Here is a 22,932-nt window from a genome sequence, read left to right as displayed (position 1 = left end):
ATGTGGGTGATGTAAGAAAATCATAAATCTGATTTCTTGTGGGAATGGGAGCCCCTGGATCCCTGGAAGTGTTCCAGGCCAGGTTGGACAGGGCTTGAAGCAGCCTGGGACAGTGGAAGGTGTGGAAGGGGGTGGAATGAGATGAACTTTGAGGTCCCTTCCAACCCAAACCATCCTGGGATCCCCATCACAACACACCTTGGTGGATAAAAATGCAGCAGCTGCAAGATTGACTTGGTGGATTCGGTGCAAAAGAGCAAAAATTGGGAATTCTACACCCTGTCAAGAATTTTTTTGTTTTTTAAGTCAGTTTGCAGGGTGCAGATGGTGCTTTGTGAAGGAAGGGGGTTTAATCCCAGCTCTGGAGTTTGTCTCAGGGTGGAAGATAAATGGGCACAGCTGGGCTGGGTGGATGAGAAATGAGGGATTACACAGGAAAAAAAGGCCAAGGAGTTCCCTTCAGCCAGGGGCAGCAGGCACAGGCAGGATCTTGCAGGCAAATGGAAGAGAAGATGCTGCAGGCAGCAAAATGGCTTCATCCAAGAGTTGGAAAAATTTCCCTTGGAGATTCAAAGATGCTTTTCTGATCATATTTTGAGCTCTAAAACTCTTCCTTGCAGGCTCAGGCCGTTCTGTCTCCTTCCCATGGAATCCCAGAATGGTTTGGGTTGGAAGGGATCTCAAAGCTCATCCTATTCCACCCCTGCCATGGCAGGGCCACCTTCCACTGTTCCAGCTCTAATCTGCATCCAACACTGGACACTTCCAGCTCACCCTCACAGCCCAGAATTCCTTCCCAATATCCCATCTAAACCTCGAGTTTGAAACCATTCCCCCAGCTGCCCTGGGAGGGATTTTCCTCTCATCCATCAGATCCCTGCTGGGATGCTCCAGCATCCCCAGGATGTGCTCCCTGCTCCATGCCCTGCAGCCACACATGCTGCTTGCAAGCAGCTGCCCCAAACTTGCCCTGGATCCTTTTTATCCCACTGGGAGCACCAGGAACAACTGAGGGGCTATAAAAAGTCTCTTCCATATCAGATGGTCGAGCCCTGGGATGATTCCAGGATTGCTTCCAGAATCCCAGCCTGGCTTGGAGCCTTTTCCTGGCCTCCCTGAGTGCTTCCAGCTGAGAGGCTCTAATGCACCATAAATAAACCTCAGAGCATCAACCTTGCTCCAAAATACCAGGGGAACTCCTCGATTTAGGCTGTGCTGCCTCTTGTCCCCTGCGCGTGACCCCGGCTGTCCCAGCAGATTCCTGCTCCATGAGGTAAGCTGGCTGGGATAAATGGGAATGTGTGGAGCTGGCTGCACTCAGCCCCTGGCTATTTATTGCTAGAAATGGTCAAAAAGTTGGGCAGGGGAGCTGGTGGGGGTAGGGATGGGGTTTAGTGGCAGTGGTAATAAATCAGGGTTAAATTGAGGTTGGGATTGGGTAAGGCTTATAAAGAAAAAGGAATAAAATAGTTAATATAGGAATAAATATCTCTAAATACAGAAATAAAACTAAATTATAAGTTTAAAAGTTTATATATAAATTTATATATATTATATACATATATATGCATGTGTATATATATGAACGTGTATATATATGTATGTGTATTTTATATCTTTTTATAGATTTAAAATCCATATAAATATCAAAATCTAGATATATTTTTAGTCTGGAAGTGTTCAAGGCCAGATTGGACAAGGCTTGGAGCAACCTGGAATAGTAAAAGGTGTCCCTGCCCATGGCAGGGGGTGGAGCAAGGTGGGCTTTAAGGTTCCATCCAACCCAAACCATTCTGGGATTCAATTATATGATTGAAATAAAGAAATAAAAATACATAAAGCTTAAAATAAATTATGCTTTCTAAAAATAAATATATATCAATATATAAACAATATTTATATATGTAAATATATATATGGTGTGTAAGTAACTGCAAGAATAAAAATAAAAATAAAATTTAAATTAAAGGTGGATAATGGTTTGGGATGGGACACCTGCAATATAAAAGATGGTTAGATGGATTCAGGGATGCCAGAGGCAGTGGGATCCGTCCCTGAAAGTCCCCTGCACGGCTGAGTTCCCAGTGTGGCATTTCCCAGCAGGAAGGAGGGATGCTGGAGTGGGTGGGCAGTGTGGGGCTGTGTCACAGCTCTCGTGCTGGGCACCAAATTCCAGTGCTGATTCTAATTCCTGGGAGTGCTCAGGGAACTGCCACTGCTGAGATCCCAGCCCTGGAACTTCTCCTGCCTGGGATAATGGCTGATTGTGTCCTTCAGCGTTCCTGGGCTGGGAAAACACAGCCTGGCTGCAGCCTCCTGATCCTCTGCAGCAGGGATGGCACCAGGGCTGCTCTCCATGGGGCATTCCAAAGGGAAGGCTTTGCAGCTGAGCATTTTGGGGTTGTAGGTGAAAAAAACAGTAAGAAACAACACAGAAGCTGCAGGGGAGACTCCAGAGCTCCTTCCAGGCTCAGGCATGTCCATAAAATCATCAGAGAATCCCAGAATGGTTTGGATTGGGAAGGACCTTAAATCCCATCTCATTCCACCCCTGCCATGGCAGGGACACCTTCCACTATCCCAGGCTGCTCCAAGCCTGGCCTTGGACATTTCCAGGGATCCAGGGGCAGCCACAGCTGCTCTGGGAATTCCAGCCCAGCCAGGAATTCCCAATTCCCAATCTCCCACCCATCCCTGCCCCTGGCAGTGAAGCCATTCCCTGTGTCCTGTCCCTCCATCCCTCTCCAGGTGAGCACCTCCAGCTCTCCCATCCCATATTTTCCCAATCCAAGCTGTATTCCAGAGCCCTCCAAGCTTTTTGCAGCCTTTCACCACTGCAGTTGGATGTCTCCATGCCCAGCTGAATCCTTTTCCAGCTCAGCTCCCACACCTTGACCAAGCCCAGGGACTGTTCCTGCTCCAGTCCCATGGTGGTTTCAGTGCTACAATGGACAGCAGGCTCTGCTTTCCCAGGAAAAACCTTCCCACTTGGAATTGAGTGCAGCACACCCAAAGTACTGCCTTGGTGGGAGGTGAAAATTCCCTTTTTCCTTGCTCCCCTTAGTCCCATGGCTTAAAACACAAACACAATGGGATGCTCCTCGTTTTAAATGGGTTTTACATTGTTCAGGTTGGTCCCAGGCAGGAAGATGGGAGAGATTTGATGTGAGAAGGAAATGCTTTGGCCAAAATCTCTTTAAAAAGTGGGTGAATTATAGGATTAAACTTTCCAATCTAATGTGTAAATAAATGGCTTAACTCTTGGATTGCTCCTGTGGAAGTGAGAGGATCCAGCCTGTTACCTACATGGCCAAGTAGGGATTTGTGTGCTTATTTCTATTTCTACTTCTATTATTTCCATTTCTATTTCTTTCTTTTATTTATATATTATTGTGTATTATTATAATGTATAATATTTATCATTTTATATTATTCATGTGGGGTTTATTATTTTTATTATTTCTATTTAATGGATGGAGGTGTTACTGGGCTCTGCCACAGGATCTACCAGTCCTCACATTTACATTGGAGTGGCTGTGCCTGGGAAATTCCACATTTTATCCAAATGTTGTTACCTTTCCAGCCAAGGACAGTGCTTGTTTCCAACAGGCTTGCAGGGAAAATGTCTTCAACTTGATTTTTAACCATTGCAGAGCAGGAAATTCATCCAAGGGAGATACTGGACATTGCTGGATGTTGTTCCTAATGGAAGGATATTCTTCTTTTCCCTCCTTTTTTCTCTTTTTTTCCCATCTTGCCATTATAAAAGTGGTCCATTTTCCCCTCCAGACATCAGGCATCCAGAAGAACTCTCCCTTTTGAGGAAACCCAGAGATCCATCAAAGAAAAAAAAGAAGAAGTTGGACGATCAATGTGAAGACGACACCTTCGAGCTGGAGGGGCCGCTGATCACGCCGGGGTCGGGTGAGCTGGGCACAAAAATGGGAATGGGGGGAAAAAACTGGCACAGCAACGTGGGGCTGACTGAATTTCTTGAGGTCTGTGCAAGAAACAGACCCCAAACCCACAGCACAAGGCCTGGCAGGCTGCAGCACTCGGTGGCACGGATGCATGTCTGGGGCTGGAGCTGTCACGCATTCCCGGGAGCAGAGCAACCCCAGGCTTCACAGAACCAGCCAGAGCCCCAGTGTGGCCACTTGAACACTCAGATCCTGTTGCTGAGAGCTTTTCTTACCCTGTTAAGAAAGGAGAGAAATGGAAAATCATTGCTGGTGTCACATTCCCGGCGTGGTTTAGGCTGTGCCACTGTTGTGCTCCCTGTTTGCAGCCCAGCAAGGGCAGTGTTTCATTAATTATTTTAGTGTTGCCTTACATGAACGGTGTAGCTGTGGATTGTGATGCTAAATAAATCCTTTTATTGCTGGCCAGTCTGGATTCCAGAGCCAGAGCAGGATTGGGAAGGGAATTTCTGGTGGAGTAACAGCCCTGATGGAGTTACCACAGGCAGAAAATTGATGCAGGTGTTTGCAGGCAGAGGGGTTTTCAGCTTTTTTTCCATGGCTGCTGGAAGTCTGGTGTCTGAAGGCAAATGGCAGGAGTTTAAGCCATAATTTTGGCCAAGTGGGAGCATTTATCCCAAATGGATTTGTGGAGAAAGCAGTGGTGGTGAGCAGCAGACATGTCTGGCTGCCAGAGCTCTTGGGTTTAAATCCAACAATCTGAGGGCAGCACGGCAGCTTTAATTTTAAAAACGACCTTGGAATTGTAAAGTTGTATTAATTGATGTTAAATCAGCTGCAGGGATGGTCATGGAGTGTGGTTAATGCCAGTGGTGGCACAGGGCTTGCAGAAAAGAAGGTTTTGGCTGTGCAGGGTGATGTGCACCATGGGTCTGGAACAAGGAAAAATAATCCTCCTTTTGCTCTGATCCCACTCTTTCTCCTCTCAGCTACTTAAAAATACTTCTGAGCTTGTTCTCTTCCACTCCTGGCTCAGAGAATTTGGGCAAGGCTCCAGTCAATTTTCATTTCCATTTGGCATTTTCATCTTGAAAGTCCATTCTAAGCCTTTCCAACAGCCAGTGTTCACAGAGAGCATCTCTGTTAGATTAATAGCAAGGACTTGGCCACCTTTAGGGGAAATGTATGCAAAAGCTGGGGTTTATTTTAATTATTTATGGCTCTTCCAGTGAGTCACTTGGCTGCTTTTGCTCTCCTTGTGAATGAAATCACTCAGAGCAGGTTGAATTCCTGCCTGTTCAGGTGCCATTTGATAAAAGTCTTGGGTTTCATCTGAATAAATCATTTTTAGTGTTGTTCCAACATCAGTTTGTGTGCTGAAAGCTTCTGGAAAACTAATTAATAATTCAGGAGGTGCTGATTTCAATGCCTTGGGAGTGTTTTGCACTGAGCACCCCAAAGCTGGCAGTGAAACCATTTAAATCCCAGTGGGCAGAGTTGTCAATACACCCACAGGATGTGTTGCCCAACACTTTCCATTAGAAGACCTGTAGTCACTTGTTTATATAAATTAGCCAAATTTGTAGCTATTTCTGCTGGAACTTTCCATGACACTGCCTGCCTGGGGCAAATTTTTTTAAGGGAAGCTTCTTTTGAGATGTTTCAGGTGTTTGGAGAAAGAGATGAGGAGAGCAGTGGAGGGGAAGCTTTACTCTGATGGAGCAGAAGCTCAGTCAAGGAATGTGGGGGATATTAATGGGAAAACTTGAGGGAAAAAATGGGATTTTCTTTTGCTGGCCCAGCTGATGCTCAGCCCTGTGTGCTTGAGCCATGTGAAAGCTGAAGCTGCAGTGAGGGTGGATGGGGAAGAAGGAAGAGCCTTTTTGGGAAGTGGTTTCTGGATGGTGATGGGGGTTTAGGGCTGGTTTTTGTTGGATTCCTCTGCTCCAGTGCTGTAACAGTCCATGGGCAGAGCACCTTTCTGCTGCCTTTTTAATCACAGGGTAGCTCAAGCTGGAAGGGACCCTGAGGATGGTGGAGTCCCAGCTCCCAAAGTGCAAAAAAAAAACCTGGAAATCATCCCTAGCCTTTTCCTTGCAAATGAAAGGGGATTTTTGCATCCTTTGTCCATTCCTGCTGGTTTTTTGCTCATGCCTGGTTTGTTGGATCTTGGTGACAGGCACCCATGGTGCTCCCAGGTCCCCACATGATTCATCCACACTGGGATGCCAGCAAAACAAGCAGGAGCATTAAAAACATCCTTGTTTGGTGCTTTTCACTTGGATTTTCCACCCTGCCAGGCAGTTTAGAATCAGGTTTGTCATTATTTGGAGTTTCTTAGCCATGATGTTGGCTGTCAGTGACTTTGATGCTGTTGATTCACACTGTTCTTCTTGCTCCTTGAGATGAAAAATGAGGGTTCAGAAAGGTTTTTCCATTGGTTTGCTCTTGAACTTTCCCAGTCTAGCTCAGTTTTCTGTCATTCCTTGGCCATGGGGATGGTTTGGAGCAAGGAGCTGGAGCGTGACCCAAGGTGGTGGCACAAAAGGCTCATTTGTGGCATCTCAACTCTGTCACCATCTTCCAAACCCTGAGCAGGGTATGAGAAGTATTGAATGTCATTGAATTTGAGAGCATTGAATTGCAGGCTTATGATTTAGGAAGGACACAGCCCTTTCCCAAAAATCCAGTGTGGTGTTGGACATTCTGGTTCTGGTGGGCAGATTTGTGCCCGGCAGGTGATGCTGGGTGTGTGTATGCACTGGAATTCCTGGGGGGTTGATCCTCCTTTATTCTGAAAATCTGGGTTTTACATAAAAATTCAGTGTCCCTGTGAGGTGAAGAGAGGCTGTTTCATTGGATGGTTTGGGATGGAAGGGACTTAAAAGGAACTAAAGCACTCCTCATTCCAGGTTGTCCAAGCCCCATCCAAGCTCTCCTGGGAACACTTCCAGGGATGGGGCAGCCACAACCTCTCTGTTAAGCTCTCAGCTATTTTGAGCTATGAGATACCGAGCTGGATTTGGTTTTATTCCTCTTCAAATGAATAATTTTTAAATGTTTGGGTGTTTTTATGTCTGCTTTGAGTCGGTACGAGCTGCGAAGCTTCAAAAGGCTGGGGAGTAACACGTGCTTTGGGATCAGTTTGGCACCACATCTCACCACTCAGCACATTAATCCTGAATTTGTGTGGCCACCTCAGCACCACTCAGCACATTAATCCTGACTTTGTGTGGCCACCTCAGCGAGCTTTTCCATCCGGGAATGCCACATTTCCATGAATAAAATAACGGGAAGTCACTTCAGCTGCTTTGCTGCCACCAGCACTGCTGCAAACGCTCCATTAGGGTGGTTCCACCTCACCTGTGCTGTTCTGCCTCTTCCAAAAATGCTCATTTTTGGCTTCTGTCCTTCTCCTGCTCTCCAGGTGACTTTCTCTCGCCTTCTCACTTCCCTCCTTTCTTTCCCTCTCTATAGGCACCGATATTCTTTACATCGGCCCCGTCAAAGGTGAGCTCCACCTCAATAGGACTTTTGCCCTCTGCCTCTGGTCTCTTTGGCTGCACCCTTAGTTTATTTTCCTGCTCCTCTAAAACTTTTGACTTCCAAAATCTTTAAGCAACAGGTAATACCGGTAAGTCGGGGGCCACTCATGTCCCAGGTGCCACAGAAACTCAGGGGGCAGGAGCTTCCCGCTGGGGGAGCCCTGAGTCTTTTCCCATCATTTGGGCTGGAATGAGCTTTCCATCTTGGAGGAGAGCAGAGAGAGACAGGGAGAACGAGCAGCACAGAGAAAAGACGAAAAGGGAAGGTTTTCCATCCGCCAGCTCCGGGCGTGCGCGGAGCCGGCGTGGCCGGGAGCAGGCAGGGCTCGGCCCTCGGCTAATTCCCGGCTTTTATTCCCCTCACTGGTAGGAAATATCTATTCAAGCCCAGGACTCTATAGCAAAACGATGACGCCGACCTACGACGCCCACGACGGCAGCCCCCTGTCCCCCACGTCCGCCTGGTTCGGCGACAGCGCCCTGTCCGAGGGCAACCCGGGCATCCTGGCCGTGAGCCAGCCCGTCACCTCCCCGGAGTCCTTAGCCAAAATGTACAAGCCCCAGACGCTGCTCGATAAGGCCAAAATCAACCAAGGGTGAGTGCAGGAGTTGAGGATTTGTGGGGTTTTTGTGTTGTTTTGGATGGTGCTCTCGGCGCTGCCGGAGCGTTCCCTGTGCGTTATCAGCGTTGGCAATCCGCAGGTGGTTGGACTCGTCCCGATCCCTGATGGAGCAGGAGGTGAAAGAGAACGAAGCTTTGCTACTCCGGTTCAAGTACTACAGCTTTTTTGACCTGAATCCAAAGGTACAGAACTCCTTTTGAAATTTCCATCCTTTGGAGCGAAGGGTGCCTGGATCTCTGACGTGCTGTTGTGTTGGTGAATCTCCCAGAGAATTTGGAAGTTTGAAAATTGGTTGTGCAGGCATCAAACCCAGGATTTGTGCTCCTGTACACCAGGGTTTTTAGGTGTTGCTGGAGGTGCTCAAAGAATTCTTAAAGTCACTTTTTGGCAGTGGCAGAGCATTTTCAGTCTCAGATCAAAGTGTTGTGTGGAGATGAGATATCACAGAATCCCAGAATAGTTTGGGTTGGAATGGGCCTTAAAGACCATCTCATTCCCACCCCTGCTGTGGGCAGGGACAGTTTGCAGTGGATGGGGTGGTTTTTGTTCACTGGGCTCCTGGATTTCCAAGCATCCCGCGTTTCTGTGCCGCAGTACGACGCGATCAGGATCAACCAGCTGTACGAGCAGTCCAAGTGGGCAATCCTGCTGGAGGAGATCGAGTGCACAGAGGAGGAGATGATGATGTTTGCAGCACTGCAGGTGAGAGACCAGCCCCACACACCCCTGGCTTGGGTTAGACTTGATTTTGTTTGCAGACTTCTCTGCTCATTAATCTGATAAATGAAATTATGGAATCCCAGAATGGTTTGGGTTGGAAGAGACCACAAAGCTCATCCAGTTCCAACCCCCTTCCACTATCCCAGGGATCTCCAAGCTGGTCTTGGACACTTCCAGTGATGGAGCAGCCACAGCTCTGGGTGCCTCACCACTCTCACAGCCAAGAATTCCTTCCCAAGATCCCATCCAAACCATCCCTTCTTCAGTTGAAGTGTTTTAAGCCTCACCTTGTCTCTGGTGGGAGCTTGGCCTTCTCATGCTGGTAGAAGTTGGATCATTTGCCATCTCTAGATCCTCACTTGAGTTCATGAGATAATTTAAATATTTGCCACTGATTATCCCTCATGAAAAGGAACTTGACCTGCTTTTACCAAACATGTTTATATCCGTCTTAACTTTTAGTTTTGTCCTTCTTAACCCATCCCATACAAACACAAGGTTACTGAACTGTGCCTTCCTGGCTCTGTGCCCCCAAACCAGCTGGGGATAATCTGTGGCTTTCCCAGAACTATTTATTTATCTGGTTTATGAAATACTCAGTGTGATTTGGCATAAATGCTCCACCTGCTATTGACTTCCATGAGAGGGATGGCAGGCATTTGTTCTGTGTGGTCTGGCACACCTTGGAGCTGTAGGATGCAGAAATGTCCCCTCAGGAGCAGGGTTGCCTGCTCCAAGGGCCCCTCCCAGGAAAAAAAACCAGGAAGGCAGAAATATAATGATTCAGTTTACATCCAAGTGCTCCAGAGTGGGTTGGGCACGGTCCTTCCTGTGAGATTTTATGGATGTTTTGTTTTTTTGGGATGAAAACAGATGCAAGGACGTAGAATCCTACAGTTGCTTGGGTTGGAATGTGCAGGGACACTTCCACTATCCCAGGTTGTTCCAGCCCCATCCTTGGGGCACTTGCAGGGATGGGGGATCTTACAAATAATCCAGAAACACCTGGTGGGAGGCAGGGAAGGGGGTGGACAGAGGTGCCCAGTGGCAGGAGCAGAGGCCATGGAACATGGGAGGGTCCCTGTGCTCATCAGGAAGCACCTTTGGAGCAGGAGGGTGAGTGAGAACTGGTCCTGGACAGCAGGGAGTGGGACCAGGTGATCTCCAGAGATCCCTTCCAACCTCAGATGGAAAGAGCAGCTGTGCCCTGCTCTCTGTGCAGAGATCTCCTTGAGGGATCAATGCCTGGAAACATCCAAGGTGGTCATTCCTGACCCAACATTTGCTGGCCTCTGCTCCTGGTGTCCCACTCCTCTTCCCAAGTGTGGCAGCTTGGGAATCTGTAGGATCTTGGGAGCATCCAGGTGTGACCCTGGCCTTGCCTTGCAGTACCACATCAACAAGCTGTCCATCATGTCCTCGGAAAACCACCTGAACCACAGTGACAAGGACGTGGACGAGGTGGACGCCGCGCTCTCGGACCTGGAGATCACCTTGGAGGGTGGCAAGACGTCAACAATCCTGGTGAGGGCTGCAGGGAATTTTGCCAGGCATCCAACATCTTTTATTTCCTTTTTTTCCTTCTAATTCTGATGAGGAAGTTGCCCACACCCCAATAATATTTTCTTTAAAATGAAGGGATTTAGATACCAAAGGATAGCTCTGGAAAGAGGGAACCCTGAGCAAGATCTGGAAAAGTCTTGGAGGAGCCAGGATTTTACTGATCCCCCCTTCACCAAGCCACCCTCCTGATGAAACAATGGAAAATTAAATGGAAATTAAGTTGTTTTTTATCCTCACTACTGACTTGCCCAAATAACTGAGTTTTCCACGTTGAGGTTCCTCTTCCACTGTTTCTAATTCACGTTTTACAGCACCTAAACCAGCTGCTGGATTTTCAGAACTAATTTAGGCTTATGAAACCCTATTTTTATGAGACTGGATTTTAGCCTAGGTCTGTATTTCAGAGCATCTGGGGTTTTTTTTCTTGATAGGCTGTTTTAACACTGGTTTTCCACCTTTAAAAATATAAAGCCTGAAAATTAAAGTGCATTAAAAGGACTCAGTCCTGTCAGCCTTGGCCCAGCACAGCTTTTCCAGGCATTTTGCACATTTAAACCATCTCTTTCCAACCCTAAAATCTCTGAAATTTTCCACTTTTACACTTCATATAATTTTTTAAGTGTTTATGATGGGTCTTTTTGTAGCTACATCCATTCTTAGGTGCTTTATTGGCATTAACAACAGCAGTATAAACCAGAAACAACAACACATTTTTATCACCAATACACATTTTCTAATTCCTCTTGCAAAAGCAGATTTGAAACACATCACTGAGGAACAGTCCCTGCCAGACAGGAGTGAAGAGGACAATGATTCATCCAAAAAAAGCCATCCCTTTCCTTTGGGCTTTGCAGCAGGAGCCATTTCCAGCTGCATTCGAGTAATTGAATACGGATAATGGGCAATTACTGGATTGTTTGTTTAGATTCTGCATTTTTTTCCCTGTGGTATCTGTAAACAGTTTCTCATTGCAGACTGAAAGTAAACTGTCCTGCTACTGGAAGCTCCTGGAGCAATCCTCCCTTTCCCTGGCCCTTGAATTTTTTTTTCACTTCCAGCTCCTGGGAATTGCCAAGTGCCACCCTGGTGCAAAAACCAGAATTTAAACTCGATATTTAAAAATTTTTTGGAGGGAAAAAAAATAAACCTTTCTAGGTTTAGAATTCTCTGCAGAGGTGCCTCTTCCCCTTTTGTTTGGAGCATCAGGAATAAGAGAAGGGAGGAGAAAATTCCCTGTGCAGGCGCTGCTGCTGTGACCGCCGCTGACCCCGCGGCTGGGAATTGGCTCCAGCAGCAGCAGCGATTCCTCAAAGGAAAACCAAGCCTTGTCCTCTGCCTCCAAAACAGCAGAGCTGGATTTCTCACTGCTCCCTTCTCCTGGGAAGTGGCTGGGCCTTTCTCACACAACCCCCAAGCCCTGGTTCCTTCTCCTGCACCACATCCCTTCCCTCTGATCCCTCTGCTCCGAGTGAACGGGATAATCTTTGATTTCCAGGGTGACATCACTTCCATCCCCGAGCTCGCTGACTACATTAAAGTCTTCAAGTAAGTGCTGATGGGAAGAGCTGCTCGTGGAACTGGTAATGGCTGTGAATAATTAATAGTCCTGCCTTTTAATTTCCTTTATTTTTATCTCCCGGCCTTAGGATATTCAAAATATTCTATAGTTAAGTTGATTGGTTCTTAAATACAAAATTCAAGGTGCATCCCATAGCCAGCAGTTTGTGCTGGGATGTTTCTTTAACACATTTAATGCCCAGGAGAGAACAAACCATCCTAAAATACCTAAAAACTTCTCTCAAAGGCTTCTCCTGGTCTGCAGGAGGCTGGAGGAATTCTATCCAGCCTGGATCCCAGTCTCTCCATGCCAAAAGGAGCAGGTTAAGTTGACTCTGCCCCTCTCCCAGCTTGCTCAGGATTTAGGGGTTTTTCAGCTTGCTTGGACTCGGTTGGTGGTTCATGGAAACCGGGAACGGCAGCGTCTGCACTTGGAGGAACATTTTTGGCAACCACGTCCCTCTTTTGCAATTTATTGCCTGCTGCAGTGAAAGTTCTGGAAGCTGGAAGCACTGATGGGATTTCACAGCAGAGCTGTAGGATAGGGAGGGGAAAGCTGCAGACAGTGAAGTAGCTCTGGAGCAAGCCTTTATTTTATGAATTGTTTGGTTCTGGAGCCAGAGCCTGGCACTTTCTGCTCAGAAAACTCCTCCTGCCTCTCCAGAGGTGAATTAATGAGATCTCTGCCTCTGTCTGGGCTTGTGGTCTGGCTTAATTGGGGCAAAGTTTCAAGACTGTGCCCAGCCCCTCAGTGGGTGTTTCTTCTCTCCCTTGAACAAACAAACAAACAAAAAACTCGTTCTTCCCCTTGATCTGCTGATTTGCCAATCAAATTAGGCACCACTCTGGGAGCTAATTGCCTGCAAATTGGAGCAGCCAGAAGCTGCTGGTTCCTCACTCAGTGCAAGCCCTAAACCCTGAAAATGGGGCTCAGATAGTATTTTAGTGCCAGAAATGCAGTGGTGCTATGTTTGGAGCTGTCCCAGCTTTGGTTGTGCCTCTTGTCGCACTTCAGCTGGGGAGGAGAATTGGAGGAGCAGTGCATGTCCCTTGTATTCCATATATTGAACTCTATAAATGTGTCCCAGTGTGTGCCTGGTGTGGCTGTAGAGATTTGGAATGGTTCTGTCTCCCCTGCCAGCCCAGTCACTGCCATGCCAGCTAAAATCATAGAATTCCAAAGTGTTTTGGGTTGGGATGGGCTTTAAACATCATCCTGTCCCAACCTCCTGCCATGGCAAGGACACCTTCCGCTGTCCCAGGCTGCTCCAAGCCCTGTCCAGCCTGGCCTGGAACAATTCTAGGGATCCCTCTTCACCCTCACAGGGAGGATTTCTTCCTAAGATCCCATCTAAACAACTCTCAGCAGCCATTTCTGAGCTGAAAATATGAGAAATGCATGAGAGGCTGCAGATCCAGCCCTAGAATAAGGTTTAGAAATCAGGGAAGGTTAAAATATTCCAATACTTGGAGCTCTGTGAAGGCTCTGAGCTTGTGTTGGGATGAGTTCAGGGTGCAGGGCCATCCTTTCTCCTGCAGAATCGAGCAAAATCCGTGCTTGCTGTAGAAAAGAACTGAACCTTTTGTGCTGTGGAGTGTTTAAAAAGCAAACAAGGAGTGCACTCAGGCGTGTGCGTGACTGACACGTCCTTGGAAGTGCTGCTTCCCCTCAGAGCCTGAGCAGAGAGGTTCCAGTTTCATGTGGTGGCTGGAGAGGCAGATTTTGAAGTGGTTCATGGACTCCTCTGTTTTTGTAGCACAGTCCTCCAGCTCCCCCCCACCTTGCCCCAAATTATCTCCCTGGGATTGAAGAGTCCAAACTTGGAATTGGAGCTCAACTCCTTGAGCCAGCAGTGAAAGGATGGCTGAACCCCCAGGCAGGGGTGGGAATAACCTGACAGCAGCTTGGCAGGGCAGAAATTCAGAGGAATTTCCTGGGGAGCAGGTTGTTTTAGGAGCTCAGACCAAGTGAGATGTCCCTCCTGCAGGCCCAAGAAGCTGACATTGAAAGGCTACAAACCCTACTGGTGCACCTTCAAAGATACCTCCATCTCCTGCTACAAAAGCAAAGAGGAATCCAATGGGACTCCTGCTCACCAGATGAACCTGAGAGGTAAGAGAAGCACAAGGTTGAGATTAAAAAAACTGCTTTTTATTCCAGGAATGGGCTGCTGCCCCTGTATCTTGTTTTCCTGCTGCTTTATCACCTCGGAATTCCATCCCAGGGTTGGGTAAAGGTGTGTGAAGGAATGAGGTGGCTGGGTTTGATATGGGGTTTCTGAGTGTGAGTGTGTGTGATCCCATGGGGAAGCACCACCTCAGTAGCTTGGGAAGAGAATAACTTGGAAAACCACAGAATTGTTTGGGTTGGAGGGAACCTTCCAAACCTTGTTCCAGCCTTCCACCTGCCCTTCTCCTTTTTGTCACTAATCCAGAGGATTGCACTGACTCCCACAGCAGAAACTGGGAAGAACAGAACCATTTTCTTCCTCTGCTGCCTTTTTTTCTCCTCCTCTCCCTGCTGCTGGCTGGGAGCAGCCTCACCCAAGAGCTGAAATTCCTGCAGTGGCTGCCTGTCCTTATGTCCAGTGAAACATTCCTGCTCCAGCACCCGCGGAGCTGCAGTGAGCTCATCTGTTCTCCCCATGGAGGCAGGAGCAGGGGGGGTGCCAGGTGACCTCAGGCTGTTGTGGGAGCAAGGCCTGGCCCCCAGGACCCTTCTGGGAGCTTTTAACAAATTGCTGTGACAACACTTCCCAGAAATCTGGGGGGCGGCGTTGGCGCGGCGTGGCTGGGTGGGTTCATCGCCCCCTGTGTTTGCACAAGCACTTGGAATTCTCTCCAGGCACCAGGAGCAGGATGCTCACACCTCACTGCTGCCTGCAGCAGCCAGAGCATGGAATCCCTGAATGGTTTGGGTTGGAAGGGACTTCAAAGCCCATCCAGTCCCATGGGCAGGAACACCTTCCACCAAACCAGGAGGGTCCAAGCCCCACTCAGCCTGGCCTGAAACACTTCAGGGCATCCCATCATTCAGAAATAACATAGAGGGTTTCCAGGTGAGAGTCAACACCCATCCAGTCACCTCTTCCAATCCTTTCATGAAGGTTTTGGGGTGTTTGCCAGCCACTGGATCCATTTCTGATTCCAGGCAGGATCCAGGAGTTCTGTTGTGCACATTTGCTTTGGTTTCATTGCTTTCAAATCAGGTCTTGCTTTTTCCCCCTTTTTTCCTGGCCCTTGGAAAAAGGGACATCTGACACAGGTTTTTTTTCTGTGCTGTGTGGAGTGTTCATCCCACCAGAGGTGTGGGACAAACCTTTGGCAGCACTGAGGTGCCACCGAGACCCCTGAGTCAAGGAGCTTTGCTCTTCCTTTTCCTATTTTTGCTTTCTTTGCCACTTTTTAATCCATAATTCCTCACACCCCTGCTAAACAGCATCTCCCTCACTGCAGGATGTGAAGTTACCCCTGATGTGAACATCTCTGGTCAGAAGTTCAACATCAAACTCCTGATTCCTGTGGCAGAGGGGATGAACGAGATTTGGCTGCGCTGCGACAACGTAAGTTCATCTCTTGGTCTGGCCACCTCTTTGCCCTTTGTCCACCATCCTGCTCAGGTGCTGTTCTTTAAAAAACAAATAAAAAATGCTCTCACCTGTCTCAGCATTCCAACTGTGCTCCAAGTCACCTTTGAGTTTGGAGCAAAAAATGAGCCTTGGTTTTGTCCTGCGGTTTTTTACCAGACGTTGGTTGGGTTTCTGCCCATCTCTGTGCATGTTGGAGTCTCCTGAGGCTGGGAGGGGAATGAGGGCTCCCTGGGGTGTTTTTTGAGGGGTCTGGTGGCCCCCCCACGGCTGTGACAGAGCTGTGTCCCTGTTTTGGGGGGCAGGAGACGCAGTACGCCAGCTGGATGGCCGCCTGCCGCCTGGCCTCCAAGGGCAAGACCATGGCCGACAGCTCCTACGGCATGGAAGTGCAGAACATCCTGTCCTTCCTGAAAATGCAGCATTTGAACCCAGACCCACAGCTGATCCCAGAGCAGATCAACACTGACATCAACCCCGAGTGCCTGGTGTCTCCTCGCTACCTGAAGAAGTACAAGAACAAGCAGGTGGGCGCTGCCGCGGCCTCGGTCGGGCTGGACGCGCGTCCCGGCGGTGGCTGGTGTTTAACACGGCGTGGTTTGGATGTTTTGGATGTCCTCACTCACTGGGATGCACGTGGTTACTAAAATGAGGTGGGGACTGAAGGGTGTGGGTTTGGATCCAGCACCTGGGGTTGGCACCCAGCACCGGGATGGTGCCGTGTGCTGTGTGAAGTGCACGGGCACGGCGGGGAACCTGCAATTGGAAATGCATTTTGGAATCAGTTGGTGCTTGTTTGAAACACATTCTGGGAATGGTTTGGCCCCTGCTGATCATGGATTGGCCCCAGCTGCCCCATCTCTGCCCGGTGCTGGGGTTAAAACCCCTTCCCTGCACAGAATCCGTGGAGAAACCCCCGGGATCAGCGGAGTTGCAGTTGCTTGCAGTGCTTTATCCACACTTGGCTGTAACATGGTTTGCATATTTCTCTCTCTGCTTTTCCACTGCTTCCAAATGCCAGTCCTTGGAACATTGCTTTGGTTTTGAGTTGCTGTGACTCGTGCTTGAACTCCATCCACGCTCCATCTGATCCCTGCCTGACAGGGCTGAACTGTTCCTCACTGGGAATAAATGCAGAATTCTCTCAAAGAGAATTATATGTCAGAGCAGCAGTGAAAATAAGGAAAGCATTGCTCCGTGGCCTTTTGGTGACTTAAATCCTTCAGGCTGCTGGCTGGGGCTGGATATGATTTCTCCAAGCCCTGAAGAAGGCTGCAAGTCAGAGAAGCCGGAAAAATATAACTTTTTATTGGCACAGCACGATGATTTCCTGGCAGTGGAGTTATATTTTATATAGCCCTTATTATTCTCCTGAATAAGCCTTTATATCCACTTGGATGGAGGAGAGGCTGCATAAATATACTATTTTAACCTACATATATAGATATATATATATATATTTATATATAAAAAATACTTTCTAGGTTTCCAGTAAAACAGAGGCACCTGGAAAAATATTAACTTGGAAAACTTGCTTACTGTGCAGGTATCCTGTTTATAGAAATAAAATCCATGGAATTGTGAGGATGGGGATGATCCCAGTCAGGACATGGCCATGGTGTGGACTCCAGGACCCTCATAGGCATCAACTAAGCAGTGGATTTAGGATTTTCCTTGGCGAGAGGCAAAGCTTGGAGCAGCAGAGGAAGTTTGCTGGGAGGAATGAGGGATGGAGGCTGCAGGAATGTCAGGAATTTGACCACAAGGGTCCTTCCGTGGCCGGCACAGGGAAGGAGGAGGAGGAGGAGGAGGAGGAGGAGGAGGAGGAGGAGGAGGAGGAGGGGAGGAGCTGTGCAGCCCACAGGAGGTGCTGGAATGGGAATTGGCCGTGGATTTATGGAGGCTCTGGGTCCTCACCAGCCCCAAACCCACTGGGGTGATGTTTGTCTCCACGTGCAGCAGTGTAGGGTTGGCAGGCTGGGATTGGAAGCATGAAAATACAACAAAAACCAACCCAAAATAAGGATTTTCAGAGCTCCAAGGTGCCCTGCCAGAGTTTGGTGTCAGAGGCAGCAAGGGCAGACACATCCCTGGGAAGCACAGCTGATGTTCCTTCATCTGCTTGTTATCCCAAACAGCATCCCAATCATTTCTCCACATATCCCAAACAGAAGGATGTGTTGAGCTCAGAGTGAGCACCTGAGCTTGAGCTTCCCCACCAGAGTAGCCTTGAGTTTGTGCAGAGATGTGGAGAGGAAGGTGAGGACATGAACCCAGCTCTGAACTGGCAGCTTCACCCTTCCCTTCACCTCCAGCAGGACCATGGAATATCCTGAGTGGGAAGGGATCCACAAGGATCAGAGTCCAACTCCTGGTCCTGCACAGAGACCCCAACAATCCCACCCTGGGATCCCTGGTGTCCAAAAACCCCTGGAGCTCTGGCAGCCTCATGAATGTCACCACTCGCTGGGGAGCCTGGGCAGTGCCCAGCACCCTCTGGGGGAGGAACCTTTCCCAGCAGTCCATCCTAAACCATCTCAGGACCAAAACCATCTCTCCACAAGGCCAGGGCCCAGCTGGGATCACTCCAGTGCTCCAGCAGGGCTGGCATGAGTGGTGAATCTCTGCTCACTTGTCCCTGCTCACATTCCCTTTGGCTGCTTTTCCACCTAAGGAATTGTGCATGTGGTTTGTTTTGGTTTGGTTTTTTTTTGTTTTTTGCTTGGACTTTGGTTTGCAGTTAATTTACACTTTTTCTTTGCTTTGTTGCCATATTTCTGATTGCTTTTTTTTCTTTCTGCCTCCTTTTCTTCTGGTTTTTTTTCATTTCGCCTTGCCATCTTCAGCCAGGCTATGTAAGAGACTTGGTAAGTGACAGCAACAATAAAATTAAGACAAACTAAAAATAAACTTAATCTAGAACCCCTTTGGTTTAGAGAGCAGCGGTGAAAGCACTAACAAAACCTGCACCCTCCCCGTGACACTTGGGCCCTGGTTGGTTTTTGTAACAGTCCCCAGTGATTTATGGTGTGAAACTGGAAACCCTACACCAGAAATTTGCCGTGTTGTTCGCTCACATCCATAAAGTTCCCAAGAGCATGAGTGGCTCTTTGCCTCCAGACAGCTCTGATCTATATTTGCTTTCCTGTGTCTGGAGATGGGAAGCTCCACGTGGGCTCTGAGCGGTCGGAGCTGAAATAAAACCTCAGGGGAGGCATCACTGATCGCGCGCGCTCAGATCCCGTGCGCGTGACAGCGGAGGTGGCACCCGGGTCCCCTGTCCCCTGACCCCGCTGTGTGTGGCCGCCCGCAGATCACGGCGCGCATCCTGGAGGCTCACCAGAACGTGGCCCAGATGAGCCTCATCGAGGCCAAGATGCGCTTCATCCAAGCCTGGCAGTCACTGCCCGAGTTCGGCATCACGCACTTCAACGCGAGGTGGGTGGGGCTGAGGGAGTTTCCTTAATGGGTACAGGGAATGGGTTAAATATCCTGGCATCACTGTGGAATGGGTTGGGTTGGGTTGGGTTTGTTTGGGTTGAATTGGGTTGGATTTGTTTTGGTTGGGTTGGGTTAGTTGGGTTGGATTTAGTTGGGTTGGATTGGGTTGGACTCTGTTGGGTTGGATTTAGTTGGGTTGGATTGAGTTGAGTTGGGTTGGATTGAGTTGAGTTGAGTTGAGTTGGATTGAGTGGAGTTGGGTTGGATTGAATGGAGTTGGGTTGGATTGGCTGGAGTTGGGTTGGGCTGTATTGGGTTGGATTTAGTTGGGTTGGATTGAGTTGAGTTGGGTTGGATTGAGTTGGGTTGGATTGGGTTGAGTTGGGTTGGATTGGGTTGAGTTGGGTTGGATTGGGTTTGTTTGGGTTGATTTGGGTTGGATTTGTTTTGGTTGGATTGAGTTAGGTGGGTTGGATTTAGTTGGGTTGGATTGGGTTGGGCTGTGTTGGGTTGGGTTAGGCTGGATTTTGTTGGGTTGGGTTGGGTTAGGTTAGGTGAGGTTGGATTGCAGTAGGTTGGGTTGGATTGGGTAGGGTTGGGCTGTGTTGGGTTGAATTGGGTTAGGTTGGATTGGGTTGGGTTGGGCTGTGTTGGGTTGAATTGGGTTGGGTTGGATTTAGTTGGGTTGGATTGAGTTGGGTTGGGTTGGGCTGGATTTTGTTGGGTTGGGTTAGATTAGGTGGGGTTGAATTGCATTAGGTTGGGTTGGGTTGGGCTGTGTTGGATTGGGTTGGTGCTATTGTCTAGTTGAGGTGTTAGGGCATGGGTTGCACTCAATGACCTTGAAGGTCTCTTCCAACCTAATCACCCTGTGAATTCTGTGGGTTGGGTTGGATTTAGTTGGGTTTAGTTGGGTTGGATGTAGGTGGGTTAGGTTGGGTGGGTTGGACTGGGTTGGGTTAGATTGGGGTTAGTTGGGTTGGATTGGGTTGGGTTGGATTTAGTTGGGTTGGATTTGGTTTAGTTGGGTTGGATTGGGTTGGGTTGGATTGGGTTGGGTTGGATTTAGTTGGGTTGGATTTGGTTTAGTTGGGTTGGATTGGGTTGGAAGGAACCTCAAAGATCACCTCACTCCACCCCTGCCATGGGGAAGGACGTCCCTGTGCACATCCTTGGCTGGGGAAGTTGCGCTGCAGCTGAAATTAAAACCGTGAGCTGCACTGATTTATAAAAATGCTTTTACAAGTAGACTCAGCTGCTGGGTTTATGTGTGTCACAGGATTGTTTTTACCAATCCCTCTGCCAGGTTCCAGGGTGGCAAGAAGGATGAGCTGATCGGCATCGCCTACAACCGGCTGATCCGCATGGACGCCAGCACGGGCGACGCCGTCAAGACCTGGCGCTTCAGCAACATGAAACAGTGGAACGTCAACTGGGAGATCAAAATGGTGAGAGGGTGTCTGACCCCATCCTGTCCCCCTGCTGCTGTCACTGACACAGGCACCACTCCTGGAGTCCTGGAATCACAAAGGTTTGGGTTGGAAGGAGCTTAAAGCTCATCTTGTTCCAATCCCCTACCATGGCAGGGACACCTTCCACTGTCCCAGGGTGCTCCAAGCCCTGTCCAGCCTGGCCTTGGACACTTCCAGGGATCCAGGGGCAGCCCCAGCTTCTCTGGGCACCCTGTGCCAGGGCCTCCCCACCTTCACATCCAGGAATTCCCAATTCCCAATATCCCATCCACCCCTGCCCTCTGGCAGTGAAGCCATTTCCTGTGTCCTGTCCCTCCATCCCTGTCCCCAGTCCCTCTCCAGCTCTCCTGGAGCCCCTTTAGGCACTGGTGGAGTTGTGTGTGACCATTAAGAAAAAACCCTGAGTCTTTCTGTAGCCTGGAATTATTTCCTCCATTCTCTGAAGGCCACACAATGAAATGAAATGAAACCTCAGCCCTGATGCTCCATCCTATCCCATAACACCTTATCCATACTAAAATTCCTTTCATTTGCTGTACAACTCAGACTTCCATGTAAATAGCAAAAAAAGTTCCTTCCCCAGTCTCTAAGATGGGCTTTCCCCCTGCTGTTACATTTGGATGCACAAATTTTGGGCTCCTTTTTGGCAGAACACACAATTAAAATTACCAGGGCTACTTGAGGGCTGTTCTCCTGCAGTTTGCAGCTCATTAAGAGTTGCTGGAAAAATTATTCAGCTTCCCCCTCTGCCTCAGAGTCATTGTTTTGACTCAGTTGCAGGCCCTGGTATCCCAATTATCCAGCTTGGGAATCCCCATCCCTCCTGCAGAGCTGTCAGTGATGGGGGGACAAAAAGAGAACAAGCATCAATAAATGAATGGTTTGTTCAGCCACTCCAAAATGAGCTCCCCCAGCCCCCATAAAGTATTTCTGTGGCCAGAATTCAACTTAGAAAACCAAGGAAAAGTGGAAAGAAAGCCCAGACTTCAATAGATTGGTCTGTGGCCAATCCCTGATTCTCTGGAAGCAGGGAAAGTGTGGCCATGGAGAGGTGGAAACACTGGGGGGTTGTTTCTGAGTCAGGGGGGAACACAAGGGGTAATGGTAATTTAAATAAATAAATGAATGGATAAATAAATAGAAAACAATAAAAAGGCAATAAAAGGTATTTCAGTATCTAAATATTTGAATAAGAGCCATAGGATGTTTAAAGGGGGAAGGAACTCCTAAGGATCCTCAAGGCCAAATCAACATTCACAGAATCCTGGAATGGTTTGGGCTGGGAGGGTCCTTAAAGATCAACTCATCCCACCCCATTCCATGGCAGGGACACCTTCCAGTGTTCCAGGCTGCTCCAAACCCCATCCAGCCTGGCCAGGAACACTTCCAGGTATCCAGGGGCAGCCACAGCTTCTCTGGGAATTCTATTCCAGGGCTTCACCACCCTCCCAGCCAGGAATTCCAGTTATTCCCAATATCCCATCTCTGGCAGTGAAGCCATTCCCTGTGTCCTGTCCCTCCATCCCTTGTCCCCAGTCTCTCTCCAGCTCTCCTGGAGCCCCTTTAGGCTCTGCAAGGGCTCTGAGCTCTCCCTGGAGCTGCTTTTCCAGGGATCATCCCCAGCTCTCCCATCCTGGAGCAGAGAGGCTCCAGCCCTCTCACTCCTCCTGGCTCACTCCTACAGAATTTTGCTGAGAAATTAGAAAATCATCTGAACACCCAGCAGAGCACCCAGAAAAAGCAGGGAGGAGGGAAAAGCAATTCCCTGAGGCAGGGCAGGGAGTTGTCCAAGAAGCTGAGCCGTGTGTGCCCTGCAGGTGACGGTGGAGTTCGCAGACGAGGTCAGGGTGTCGTTCATCTGCACCGAGGTGGATTGCAAGGTGGTGCACGAGTTCATTGGGGGCTACATCTTCCTGTCCACACGGGCCAAGGACCAGAACGAGAGCCTGGACGAGGAGATGTTCTACAAACTGACCAGTGGCTGGGTGTGAGCCCTGCCAGCAGCCCCACGGAACCCCCAGGCCATATTCATGTTTAACTTTCCAAAGCTGTCCTTTGAGATAATGCTGCTTAATAAAGTAAGCTTGAAATGTAACTTTTTTTTTTTTTTAATAATTGGATTTTTGGTTGGTTTTTTTTTGTTTTGTTATTTTTTTATTTTGTTTTTTATTTTGTTTGTTTCATTTTTTTTGTTTTGTTTCATTTTTTTGGTTTTTTTTTTTTTTCATTACCAGACCAGTTAATTTGTGTGCACTAATGAGCACTTCTGTTAATTTGCTATAACCAGACTGTGTCTGGGCAGGGTGATGGTGACCCCACAGATCCAGACTCCGATGGGCAGATCAGGATAAAAATTTAACTGACCTTAAAAAGCCAATTTTTGAAGAGAACTCTAAGCCATCTTCTTGTAAAGCCATCCAGGGCTAAGCTATATGAAGTCTGTTTATCATGTTTAGTGCATGAGTGTTTTATTTCCTTTTTTTTGTGTTTTTATTCTGTACATT

General features: G+C 48.4%; 1 protein-coding gene across 4 annotated transcripts in view; it reads left to right on the top strand.

Annotated features, from left to right (window-relative positions):
• The window catches only part of FERMT2 (FERM domain containing kindlin 2), a 46,480-nt gene extending 23,957 nt beyond the window's left edge, over nucleotides 1-22,523 (top strand). Inside the window, exons 3-16 of one of the 4 annotated variants that reach the window (XM_033063263.2) lie at nucleotides 3,790-3,924; nucleotides 7,398-7,430; nucleotides 7,836-8,061; nucleotides 8,168-8,270; nucleotides 8,683-8,790; nucleotides 10,198-10,332; nucleotides 11,867-11,916; nucleotides 13,917-14,041; nucleotides 15,385-15,491; nucleotides 15,821-16,042; nucleotides 18,362-18,382; nucleotides 18,829-18,953; nucleotides 20,263-20,404; nucleotides 22,246-22,523. In XM_033063263.2, the coding sequence (XP_032919154.1) occupies nucleotides 3,790-3,924; nucleotides 7,398-7,430; nucleotides 7,836-8,061; nucleotides 8,168-8,270; nucleotides 8,683-8,790; nucleotides 10,198-10,332; nucleotides 11,867-11,916; nucleotides 13,917-14,041; nucleotides 15,385-15,491; nucleotides 15,821-16,042; nucleotides 18,362-18,382; nucleotides 18,829-18,953; nucleotides 20,263-20,404; nucleotides 22,246-22,419 (1,706 nt within the window). In that variant the 3' untranslated portion in view covers nucleotides 22,420-22,523. The remainder of the gene's footprint in view (nucleotides 1-3,789; nucleotides 3,925-7,397; nucleotides 7,431-7,835; nucleotides 8,062-8,167; nucleotides 8,271-8,682; nucleotides 8,791-10,197; nucleotides 10,333-11,866; nucleotides 11,917-13,916; nucleotides 14,042-15,384; nucleotides 15,492-15,820; nucleotides 16,043-18,361; nucleotides 18,383-18,828; nucleotides 18,954-20,262; nucleotides 20,405-22,245) is intronic. The other 3 variants (XM_033063261.1, XM_033063259.1, XM_033063262.1) reach the window with 3 other exon arrangements.
• The last annotated feature ends 409 nt before the right edge of the window (nucleotides 22,524-22,932 follow it).

The sequence above is a fragment of the Catharus ustulatus genome, chromosome 6, assembly GCF_009819885.2.
Source record: "Catharus ustulatus isolate bCatUst1 chromosome 6, bCatUst1.pri.v2, whole genome shotgun sequence".
NCBI classification, from domain to species: domain Eukaryota; kingdom Metazoa; phylum Chordata; class Aves; order Passeriformes; family Turdidae; genus Catharus; species Catharus ustulatus.
Note: the sequence above shows the minus strand (reverse complement) of the source record. Positions and strands in the feature narration are given on the sequence as shown.